Source organism: Lemur catta, chromosome 20, assembly GCF_020740605.2.
Source record: "Lemur catta isolate mLemCat1 chromosome 20, mLemCat1.pri, whole genome shotgun sequence".
NCBI lineage: Eukaryota > Metazoa > Chordata > Mammalia > Primates > Lemuridae > Lemur > Lemur catta.
The window spans coordinates 34146964-34158859 of NC_059147.1; the positions used below are offsets into that span (position 1 = coordinate 34146964).

General features: G+C 63.6%; 1 protein-coding gene across 1 annotated transcript; it reads right to left on the minus strand.

Moving 5' to 3' along the window:
• Positions 1-257: 257 nt before the first annotated feature.
• Positions 258-1118, minus strand: LOC123625389 (translation initiation factor IF-2-like). The gene is made up of 2 exons (XM_045533830.1): positions 687-1118; positions 258-404 (listed from the first exon to the last, which is right to left on the minus strand). The coding sequence occupies exons 1-2, from the start codon at positions 1033-1035 to the stop codon at positions 328-330; spliced, it is 426 nt and encodes a 141-aa protein (XP_045389786.1). The 5' UTR covers positions 1036-1118; the 3' UTR covers positions 258-327.
• Positions 1119-11896: the final 10778 nt, after the last annotated feature.

Genomic DNA, 11896 nt, shown 5'->3' on the forward strand with positions numbered 1-11896 from the left:
GACTGTAGTCAGCTGGGGCCACTTGCCAGCGGGGGAGGGAGCAGGTCTGGCCCTGGGGCCCAGAGGCTGGGGACATGCTGGACGTGGCCCAGGAACGCTGAGCTGGGACTGGTCCCCACCTCAGGGGTCGTGGACCCCTCTGGTACCATCGAAGCCCACAGGCCTCTCCCCAAGTGATGTTTTTGAGAACAAATAAATCCACAGAATTATGAAGGAAACACATCTTATTAACATACAGTTATCAACACGTTTACTGATTCTGGTGTCGTGTGACGGGCTCCCTCGTTGCATCTGGTGGTGACGCAGTGCTGAGCAAGAAGAGTGTTCTCAGATGTCGGCCACAGACGTGACACGAAACGTCAGGCTGAGCCTGTGGCCGCCCCGGCCTCCAGCTGCTCTTGGCCCTGGAAAGAGACGGCAGCGGGGGCTGTTCTGCCATCAAAGTCACGGGCGCGGCTGACAGCCCCGAGGTGGTGTCACGTTCGGGGTTACGGGAGATGCGGAAGTTGGAGTGGGGGTCCAGGCCCACCCTTCCCTGAGGCGGAGAATCTCGCCGTGACCACGATGAGGTCCCGGCTCACCCGGGTCTCTGCTCCGCACCAGGGCCCCGAAAGGCATCGGGGCTGGGGGGCAAGTCTGCCCTTCCTGCAGGCGGGAAACCGAGGCTCCCAGAGGGGGAGTCTAACCTCGGCGCGACCCAGCGTTCCTGGGCGCTCTCGGGGTCCTGGGTGCTGCCCCAGCTGGAGGGGGAAAGCCCCTCCCGGCGGCCACTTTCACTTCGGGGGCAGGGTGGCAGGCGGGGGTCTCGGTGCCACCACAGTTCGGCCTCCTGGTTTCTCTCTGACTCAGGCCCAGCCGCCCTCCCGGCCGCAGGTGCCGCTCGGCAGCTCCAGTCCCGTTTCCTGCCGGGCCCCGAGGCCGGAAGCTCCACCGACCTTGGGGACCCTGCGTGAACCGGAAGGAATAAAAGTGGGGCACCCTTGCCCTGGACACGGATGTGGTTTTCCTTTTTGTCCTTTGTTTCCTCCTCTCCATCCTGCCTTGGTGTTGGCAGCAGCTTAAAAGGGGAGGAGATTGGCTCTGGCCCAACCGTCAACGTTCTGGAAAATTCTGGAATGTTCCAATCTCACATCCCGGAGCCTGGGAACTGGGTGAACCTTGCGCGTTGAGCAGCATCCAAGACAGAGGGAAAATACCAGTGACCTGGTGGGTGGTGCTCGCGGGTGGGGGCCGTCGCAGGTGGCGGGGGTGGGGCGTGGAGGCCAAGAGGCGTCGAGGATGTTCCAGGGCGCGGAGGGTCCGGAATGATCCGGGAGAGCCTCGGCGTTGAGACCCACTTTGCGCCTCGTCCACGCAAGCACGACTGCTGTCGGCGATTACAGACTTACTGAGACGAACTCAGACTGGATCGGAAGAGAAACTTGGCCTGTATTCAACTGGAAAAAGCTTCTGTTTTTCTTTGCATTGCTATTTATCTATGTTTCTGAGACAGGGTCCCGCTGTCGCCCGGGATGCAGTGCCGCGGTGCGATCACAGGCCCCGGCAGCCTCCAACCCCTGGGCTCAGGGGCCCTCCCGCGCCCGCCGTGCGGGGATTGCAGGCGTGAGCCGCCGCGCCCGGCCTCGAGGTTTCTGTTGTGTTCAGATCGGGTTTCTGTTGTGTTCACGTTTTCTCAGAGACGCACGCAAGTCTGGAGAGTGTAACACGCGCCGTGCACCGGCCGCTCGGCGACAGTGAACTGGAACGTTGAAACATCAGTTTTCTAAGGAGCAAAAGCTCCGGGCGGTCGTGGGTCCCACGGAGGCGGCGCAGCCCGAAGCCAGCGTCCCCGGCGTCCTGTTTGTGGGCAGGTCCCACCTTACGTGAGGGGCCGTTAGGGACGGACCAGCGGCAACTCGATTCTCTCCCTCGGCCTCACAGCGCAGAGGTTTGTCATGTGACCATGCGGTTGCAGCTCGCTTTAGCCAGAGGAGCCCCGTCCTCTGCTGTCATGTACCGCTGACCCCGAACAACATGGGCAGCGGGCACTGAGCCCCTTGTCGCCAAAAATCCAGATATAACTTGACTCCCCCAGACCTAACTATAAGAGCTGCTGTCGCCTGGGGGCCTTAGCGGCAACTGAAACAGCCGAGTCACACCCAGCACCGAGCTCCGTCACTTCTGGGATTGGGCCTGAGTCAGGGAAGCAGGTTGTATCAGTCAGCACCACAATAGTATGAGTAATGAACGGCCCCAAGCGCAGTGGCCGGCGACAGCCTCCATCCCATAGGTGCCTGCACGCTGCTGGTCCAGGCTGGACTCTGGGCTGTGGCCCCGGCCACTAAGGGTCTGGGGGTGTCAGGGTTTTCCGGAAGATGGAGGCAGAGCCTGGAGTGCCGCTGGGAGAGCCACGATGGCTGGAGCCGCCCGGAGCTGGGAGAGGTGACAAAAGCGTCTTAGCTCTGCAGACACAGCACGTGGCCTGGGTGGGGCCGTGTAAGCAACAGAAACGTGTCCCGGCAGTTCTGGAGGCTGAAGGCCAAGACCAGGGTCTTGGCAGGTTGGGTTTCTCCGACGAATCTGTCCTCGTCTTTGCCGGTGACCGAGTTCTCCCGGTGCCTTGGTGGGGTCTGTGTGCTCGGCCCGGCGGGGGCCAAATTTCCTCCTGCCACAAGGACACCAGTCAGACCGGACCAGCACCCACCCTGATGGCGTCATTCAACTCAGTCGTCTGTTTAAAGGCCCCGACTCTAAATACGTCACATTCCAAGTGGGGGTGGGCGGGAGTGCCCGGCTCCGTGTTCTCCTTCCCACACACACGGTGCATCACACGTGCATTTAGCGGGCACCACTGGGACTCGGTGCCACTCTCTGTGCCCAGGCAGCCCCCAGGGGTCTGACGGCACTGTGGGGCAGACGGTGCGCAACGTGCGAGATGAGGGGACCCGCGTCATGGGGCGCGGGGGCTGGGTTCTGTGAGCCAAGGTCGGGGGCTCTGGGGAGGCAGCAGGAAGCCCCGCGGGGCCGGGCGCGTCATGGGCCCATTCAGGGCTGCGCCCGCGGGTGGCCAGGGCCAGGGCCTGGGGCAGGGGCACCTGGGGGCCACATCAGCCCCTTGTGCCACAGCCTCGAGGCACAGCCTACGGGGTCCTCGCTCATTAAGGGCTTGAAGCTCTGATTTTTCACGAGACCCCCCCAACACCAGGGGCCGCCCCCCAGGTGGTGAGGACGGACTCCCAGGCCGGCTGGAGGCAAGAACGTGGCTCTGGGCCACATCGGGTGTAAATATTTCCGCTGCCCGAGCTCCCGCGGAAGCCCGTCCGGCTGCTACAGGCTGTGCCGCCCTCCCCGGGGTGCACAGGCCAGACAGGCCCTGCAGCTGGTCAGCGCCCCTGGGCTCCAGCCCGGTCCCCACCTGCCTCCCCGCCTGGCCGTGGGGTGAGGTGGGCACGTGTCCGAGGGGCTCAGCCTGGCTGTGCGGGTGTGCGGCTGCCGCCCGCGCCGGCCTTGTTATTTTTCTCTTCTTGCTCTTGGCTCCAACCCAGGTCGGGGAGAACAGGTGCTGCCCGCGGCCCCACATGGTGAACCAGATGGCCCGTCACGGGACCGTCCTCCCAGGGGACATGCAGCCCTCCTGCCTCCTCTGCCCCAGCAGGCCCCGAGAGGCAGCGAGGACCCCCAGGAGATGGGAGCAGAGCCGGGGTGCAGACGGGCTGCGGACGCCTCCCCTCAAGAACACTCGCTGGCCCCCACCGCCCGTCAGTCAAGGCGACAACTGAAGTTCAGCACTCGAGGCCCGACGGGCTGCCCTCCCGTGTCACCTCCACCACCCTGGCTGCCCGACGGTCCTGCGTGGCCCCCAACATCCGGCACCACCCCTCCCCTCCCAGCCCAGCTCTGGGCTCCTCCCCCGAAGTCACGGAGTCGTGGCCATTGGAGCTGACGACCCCAGAGACGGCCTAGGGCAGCGTGTCTGGACAGAGGCTCAGCCAGGGGCTGCTGGGCTCTCTCCAACTTCAAATGGGGAAACAAAGGCCCACTCGGGGTGGGCAGGAGGTTTCAGTGACTTGCCCGCAGTTCTGGGCTAGGCACAGCCAATGACGTCACCAGGGACCCGGCTCCTTCCGTCCACATGGCCTGGCACGCTGTGCAAAAGCTGCCGTCTCCCGGCTTCTCACTTTGTGGCTCCAAGACGGCTGCTGCAGCTCCGACCGTCACGCCTTCTGGCCACCGCATGCACGGAAGGAGGAAAAGGAGCCAGGGCAGGAAGTCTTTCCAGAAGCCCCGTTGGCTACCCTGGGTCACTCGCTGTGCCTGGCGGCCAGGGAGGCTGGAGGGCCCCGCCATCCTTGCCTGTGGGAGGAGCCAGAGGAAGCAGAGGTGGTGCTGTCCCGGCAGTGCCGGCACCTGCCGTGGGACGCGGGGGGCTGTGTGGGGGCCGCGTGGGGGCGGGTGCGCCTCGGGGACAGTACCAGCGCCCTCCCGGTGCCCTGGGTGTGGACGTCTCAGCAGCGAGGATGGGGCTGGGCAGCTCTGCCGGGACCCGACAGAGGGGGCGTCTGGCACCGGGACCCCTGCAGGGCGAGCCCCCCTCCCTTCCCGGGCGAACCCCGGCCCGTGTACAGTCACCCCCACGCCACGGGCGCCAGGGCCTGGGGTTCCCCCCGCTCTCCTCCGCCTGGGCGCCGCCCTGCTGCCCACGGGCTGGTCGGGGAGGGCACCACAGCTGCCCGGGCACAGGCACAGTGTGCGTGCGTGGCATGAGCAAGGGCACCACACACGTCTGATCACACGTGCATGGGGGAATCTGTGTGTGGTGTGTGTGTGGTGTGTGTGATGTGTATGTATATGTGGGATGTGTGTGATGTGATGTGTATGTGCATGTTGTGATGTGTGTGATGTGTGTGTGATGTGTGATGTGCGTGCTATGTGTATGTGTGTGGTGTGTGTGATATGTGTGACATGCATGTTATGTGTGTGAATGTGTGTATATGTGTATGTATGTGGTATGTGTGACGTGCATGTTATGTGCGTGTGATGTGTGATTGTGTGTTCTGTGTATGTATGTATGATGGGTGTGTGATGTGTATGTATGTGATGTGTGATGTGCGTGTTGTGATGTGGATGTGTGTGATATGTGTGATTGTGTGTTATGTGTATATGTGTGATGTGTGTGTTGTGATGTGGATGTGTGTGACATATGTGTATGTGTGTGTGTGCGTGTTATGATGTGTGTGTGGTACGTGTGTGTGTGTGTGTGTGTGTGTGTGAGAGTTTCTCCCTCCAGACACACTGCAGCCCCTCAAGGGCAGGGCCTTGTCCCCAGGACGCCCCCACACTGACAGCCAGGCGTGGGGCTGGCACCCGAGGGGTCCCGTGGGCTGAGGACACGCAGATGTGGTGGTCTCCACAGCAGCTCAGGGTCGGGGAGGGACATGTCACCACGTGCCAGTGAAACAGGGCTTCTCTCTCAGCCCGCCTGTCTGTGACTTGGCCTCAGTTTCCCCACCGTGTGGCCGGGTAGCAGGGCGCTGTTCTCTGCTGTGGGTTGGGCCGGGGCCCTGGGGCCGCGGACGGCGGGAAGAGCCGGACTCTTCCTTCGCCGGCTCCCCGAGGCCTCGGGTGGCACCTCCCGGTCCCTGTCCGGGCGTGGCCAAGGTCACCGTCTCTGCGGGGTCTGGTTGGAGCTCAGGGGTCCGCAGACGCGGCCGCACCCACATCCGGACGTTATCTCGCTTCCTGGGAACTTCCCCCGCGGCTGAAGGTGTCCTGAGAGATAGCGGGCGGAGCTTTCCTGCCTGTGACACGGTGACAGAGGCGGCTGCTGCAGGAGAACCAGCCGCACGTGAACTGTCTCCCGTGGCCCAGCGTGGCCGCATTGCTGCCGGGTGCCCCGGGGGTCGCGGCCTCAGCACCTGTGCCGGGTGCGTCCCCCGAAGCCCACAGCCAGCCGAGGTGCAGGCGGAGGGTCCCTCCCCAGGGGACACCCATGGGTCTCCGCTGCCCAAGCAAGACCCACACCACGGCCTCCCCGCCCCCCCCCCCGCCCCCACCGCGGGGGCTGCTCTGCCCTCTCACACCTGCTCCCCGTATCGGTTCACATCAGCCCCAAGTCTAACCGAATCCAAAAATACTGAGCCGGGGCCCATCTGTCGGCAACTGACGTGCACAGATGTGCCCGGGTCTCTGTGGCGGCTGGCAGCCAGGCAGGGCTGTTAGAAGTGGCACCTGCTGCCCCATTCCTGGGCTCGGCCCCTGCAGCTTCCGGAAGGGGCTGGCTCCTTCCCCACCAACCTCGAGGGCGCATCCGGGGCAGACCCACAGACAGCCCGCGGGGAGGCGGAGCGGGCCAGCCGGGACCTTTGCCGGGAGCCCCTCCTGGGAGCCCTGCCCAGGGCTCCGGCCGGCCTGGGGCCAGGGGTCTGCTGTGCACAGAGACGGGGCGGGGGGGGGGGAGGAGCTGGAATCTGGTCGGGGTTGGAGGAAGAGCAACAGGGGGTCTGCAAGATGAGAAAACCGGGGCCCCTGGAGCCGGCTGCCCCCCCACCGCAGGGCCCCCGGGCACCTGCACACGCAGCTTCTCTGGGGCCAGTGCTGGTTCAGCTCAGGGACGGCTGAGGGTGGCCCCAGGACGGGGTGTGGATGCGGGGCAGGAGACCACGATGCCGAGGGGGGTCAGCCCTTGCGGGCAGATGGGGAGACCCGTGCCCACCAGGGGAGAGCCCACTGGGGCTGCCCACCCGCCCCTGCCCGGGGTCTGCCGTGTGCCATGGACGGGCTGGGCAGGTGGGTGGACATTCCCAAGGAGGCCCCTTTGCTTTTCTTGGCTCCCTCTGCGTGTCCAGCCCACGTGGCCCCAAAGCTGGTCAGGTTCTCACCCCTGGAGGGGCTCATGGCTGGACTCCCCTCAACCGGCTGGGGGGCCCTGGCTCCTCCCCACCTCGGGGGCCTCAGTTTCCCCTCTGACACACGGGAATCAGAAGAAACCAATTTCCTGGTGTTTTTGTTGAGATTTGCCCAGATCTTTCTGAGTAGAATCGACAGTGAGAACCGCATTTCATGGCCCCACCCTTAGTCACGTGTTGTGTTCTGCACAGAACCCACGCGTGTTATTTAAATATGCGTGTGTAGATATGCAGTCTATGTGTAAAATCCGTGCGTGCCACGGTGCACAGAACAGCGCTTCTCCTATGGCTGAGACAAGTGGTGATACCTCTATTATTTATTTTCGAATTCCTTTCATCCTTCCGGTGCGAGTCACACACCCCCTGGGGTCACCTCGGGCTGCAGCCGAAACCACGGGCATCGTCACCGTGGCCGGCCAGCGGTGGCCTCTCCTCCACCTCGGTTACAGTCACACTTCACTTTTGCTTTCTTTGTCATTTGCGTCTCTGTGCGTCCCTGGTGACGGCGTTTAATTTTGCTGCCTGTGCCCGGCCCGGACGTGACTTTTGCTTCCTCCCCTCGCGAGCTCTGCTCTGTGTCGAGTGCAGAATCTGTCGCCCACGTGACGTTCCTTTACAAGACGTCCCCTCCCTCTGTCGCTCCATCCCACCGGGTCACGCTGGGTCTGTCACTGTTACAAACTGTGACATAAGAAACATATCTGGTGTCTGTCCCGGGTTCCTGACACGGAGCTCCCGAACCCCTTGGACCTTCTGGGTGACAGATGTGTCCCTTGTCCTAATGCAGCTGCTCTTGGGGGCTCCTGCGTGGGTGCCAGCCACCAGGAGTCCCGGCCAGGAGGAGCAGTTTACACCGTCCAGCTGCCTCCATGCCCCCCGGGACGGCCAGAGGGGCTGGGGTTGGGCCAGTGCTCTGCCTATGTGGCGCCAACTCCACAGAAACCCTCGGACGCGGCTTGGAGCTTCCAGGTTGGGAACAACACAGCCACGTGCCGGGAGGGCGGTGCCCCAACTCCACGGGGACAGAGCTCTCGCGCTGGGGACCCTCCGTGGCCTCACCCTGTGCCCTGCCCGTCCGGCAGCTCATGTGGATCTTTGTGTCATCGTTTATGATAAACTGTGAACGTGAGCGATTCCTTTTCTGTGAGCTGCAAACTATCGAGCCCAAGGAGGATTTGGGGTGGTGGGAACCCCCATTCTATAGCCGACTGGTATCTGGAGTGGGGACGACTTGTGGGACAGAGCCCGGAGCCCTGTGGGGGCTGCGCTGACTCCAGGTGGTGTCACCAGTAGGTTCCGCTGCAGGGCCCTGTCCCCGTCCGCAGAGAACTGGACAATTGCTCGTGGGGAAAACCCACTTTGGTGTCAGAAGTGAGGAGTCGTGAGTAGGGAAACCAGGTGTGTTTCCTCCTTGCGCTGTTCTGGCGTCCAGGTGCCTGCTGAGCCCCCCTGGGGTGCGGCCCCCTGGGTCGGCGGGGCATGTGCTGGGCCCGGGGCCTGCATCTCCCACCCTCCTCTTTCCTGTTGTTCTATTTCAGGGGGAGATGCTGGTCGCCGGCCACAGAGCTCAGTGGAATTTGCAGACACCAAGGCCACAATCGCGGGTCCTTTTCTGCAAAACGCCAGCGACACAAGTCGGACAAGCGGTGTCAGGGCTGGGGGAGGGGTGGTGTCACATGAGACACTTTAGACAAATTACATTTAACAGAGTTTGAGCAAACAACGATTTGTGAGTCAGGCAGCCCCCAAACTGCCACCTAACGTGTGCCAGGAGTGAATGTGCGTGGCCGACAGCCGCAAAGGCTGGGGCTGTTTGTTACTGCAGCAAAGCTGACCGATACATCCACCCAGCCGCTCTCAGCTTCCTCCATGTTGTACCGTCCCTGGTTAAAATCAACTTTATTGCAGCAGAATTTACATATAAGGAAAGGCACACATGGAAAGAACACAGGCCGGTGGGTTTGGACAGATATTGTAAACCGAGGCAACTGTCCCTGCAGTCAAGACATAGAACATTCCCATCACTTCGTGTTAATACCTCCTTAAAATCTACCCGCCCCTGATTCAATCCTGACCTGGCTGTGCCGGTTCTGACTTCACACAAGCAGAATCGTAAGGTGTAGACCGCGTGTGGCTTCTGTGGGTCCCCGTGTTTGAGACGCGTCATGTTGCGTGTGTCCCCGTCGCGCCCGGCAGTGACCAGGCGGTGACAGCGTCCGAGTAGACCACGCCGTGTCTCCTACTGTTGAATGCACAGAGCGGCTGTGAATAGTCACATAGGAAACACTCTATGGACACGTGTTTTTAGTTCCTTTCAAAGTTGCCGGAACTGCTGGTGGGATAGCAAGTCTGTTTGATTACACAAGAAAGTTCTAGACTGTTCTCTAAAGTGGGTGTTCCTGTTTCACGTTCGCAGACGGGAACGGCGGAGACTGGCCGGGCACCTGCTGCGGCTCTGCCGGACGCTAGGCGTCACACACGCCAATCTCCGCAGGCCCTGGTTCCTCTCCATTACGAGCTGCCGGCCAGGAGCCAGGTGGCCGTGCCGATAGCCTCTGGGAGCCCCGGCTTCCTCGTGTGTGAGGGGAGATAACCGTGTCTCCACGCGGACACGCTCGGAACCTCCGCGTCGCTCAAGGGGGCGGCTGAGTCACACGCCGGGCCGGGCACCACCGCAGGGCGCCGTGTTGAAGCTGGGGCCTCGGTGGGGCTGGATGGGGATCGGGCTGTGGGTGCGCAGGGGCAGCAGAGCGGGGGACGGTGGCAGATGAGGGAGGCTGGCGGGCTGAGTGCAGGGAGGAGGCCGGGGGCGCGGCCCAGCCCCCACCGGGTCTCCAGCCACCTCGGGGCAGGGGCCGCGGGGAGAGGCAGCCGCCGACAGCTTTGCCGTGCCGCACGGAAAACATCCCCTGAAAGACACTAAAATGAAGTAAATAAAGGAGATAAAAATGGAAATATCAAGGCAGCAACTTCTTGTCTCTGATTGCAGAGCGTCCCGGCCCTTGAAGACGCAGCTGTGCAGCCGCGCGGCTGATAAGGGGCCGCCTGCGCGGGCGAGATAAGGCCCCGCGGCCTCAATCCCGGCCCCAGCTCGGCACCCGCTGGCGCCCCAGATAGAGGGCCGTTGCCCAGACCTCACTAATCCGCCTGCGGGTGTTTAAACGCCTGCGGAATGTGGAGTTTACGCCTGACAATAGTGTGACATTCATCAAAGTCCCCCTCCCCGGCCGCCGTCCCCCGGGGTCCACACTCACTTGGAAGTGGGGGTTTCTGGGGCAGGCGGAGGGTCCCCAGGGTCACGGTGGCCAGGGCAGCTGCCCCGGGGTCCAGGCAGCCCCCAGCCCCCGGAGCGCCAGCCTCGGCCTCGGCGCAGACCCCACCCTTGCTGGGTCCCCGGTTTTCTCTTTTCTCTCCCTGAGCTATCGGCGCAGCCGGCAGGGACAGGCGCCAAACACACAGACCAACGGATTTATTATCGCAGGGAAGGGAAACAGGGCCATGCCCCCGCTAGGCAGTGCGGACCCTCGAAGAATCCGGCTGAGCCCGGGCCAATCCCTGCTCTCCTGCCGAGACCCTCCTTGGCTCCCACCTCCCTTAGCTGAAGCCCGAGTCCCCCCAAGGCCCCAGCTCCTTTGTTGGTCCTGGTTTGCTTGTGTTTGCAGCACCTGCTGTTTGCTGCGCGGGGCCTTTGCACGCGCTGCCTCCCAGCAGCCTCTTCCTCCCGGGCTCCGCGCGGCTCCCTCCCTCGCCTCCTTGGAGCCTCTGTCCCAGGGCCACCTGTTCAAGAGCTTCCTCACTCCGCCCTCGGGCAGGTGCCACGCGGCCACTAACTCCTCTGCTGCTGCTGTGGCAGCTGCCACACCCTTACCGCACTGCCCTGGGGCGCAGGGTTTGCACGCAGGCGGGCGGGAGGGACGTGCAGCCACAGGGACGGGCAGTGCAGCCCCAGGGGGAGGGTGCACGGGCAGGCGGAGCCCACGCTCCTGGGGCTCTGGGCACCGAGTGGAGCAGCCGCCTCAGAGCTGCCCGAGGGCGGGGGCGGGTGGCACTCGGGGTGTCCTGTCGTGGGCGGGTCTGCCCAGGGAACCAGCCGGGGACACACAGTCCTGGGCCGCAAAGACCAGGGGGTGTGCCTGGGTCCCCAGGCGGTTGTCAAACGTCCAGGGCCGTCCTGCCCCCGCAGCTCCTCTGTCCGTGGTGCTGAACCACCATCCTGCGGGGAAACTTTGGTCCCCGAGCCCAGGACCCACGCATGGGGGGTGGGACAGGGGACGGGGTGGAGAGAGACAGAGACAGCGAGAGAGACAGAGACAGGGAGAGGGACAGAGACAGGGACAGGGACGGCTGAGAACTGGACACGGAGGCTCCTCCTCTGGATGCTGTCAGGGGAGAAAGTGTGTCCGACGTCACGGTCCCCACGGCGAGGTGTCTGAGAAGCAGAGGCGGCATTTGTGGATATGGGATACGGGGATCTGTACCTGTACAGAATTGGGGACACGCGGAGCATAAGTGCAAACACGCACACACACGCACACACGCACACACACGGATGTGGCACAGGGCGCTGGCCACGGCAGTTTCGGCAGCTGCCTAAGCGGTTTCTGCCGATGTCTGGAGCTGGGGCGGCAGCCGTAGGGACAGTGGGGAGTGGAGGTGTCTGCGAGGTCGGGGACGACACGCGTGAGCCGGAGCCCCTGGCACAGACCGATGCCCACCCAGACCTGGGGGTGTCACCTCTTTACGGGAATTCCAGCAAATCCTGTGGCCACGTTTCCCGACGGCAGGCATCCCCAGGGCCAGGCGGCGTCTGTGTGCTGGACGCACGACTGTGCCAGTCGGGACGGGACAGGGGACCGCTGGGTGGCGGCTGTGCCGGCACCGAAGAGCAGGGACGACGGAGGGGCCGGGCCGAGGACAGGGCAGATCCGGGCGGAAGTGGAGGCCGGACCCAGGTGCCTTTTCTGCCGGCTGGGGGCTCAGGAGGCGCCGGGCAGAGGTGGGGTCAAGGCGGG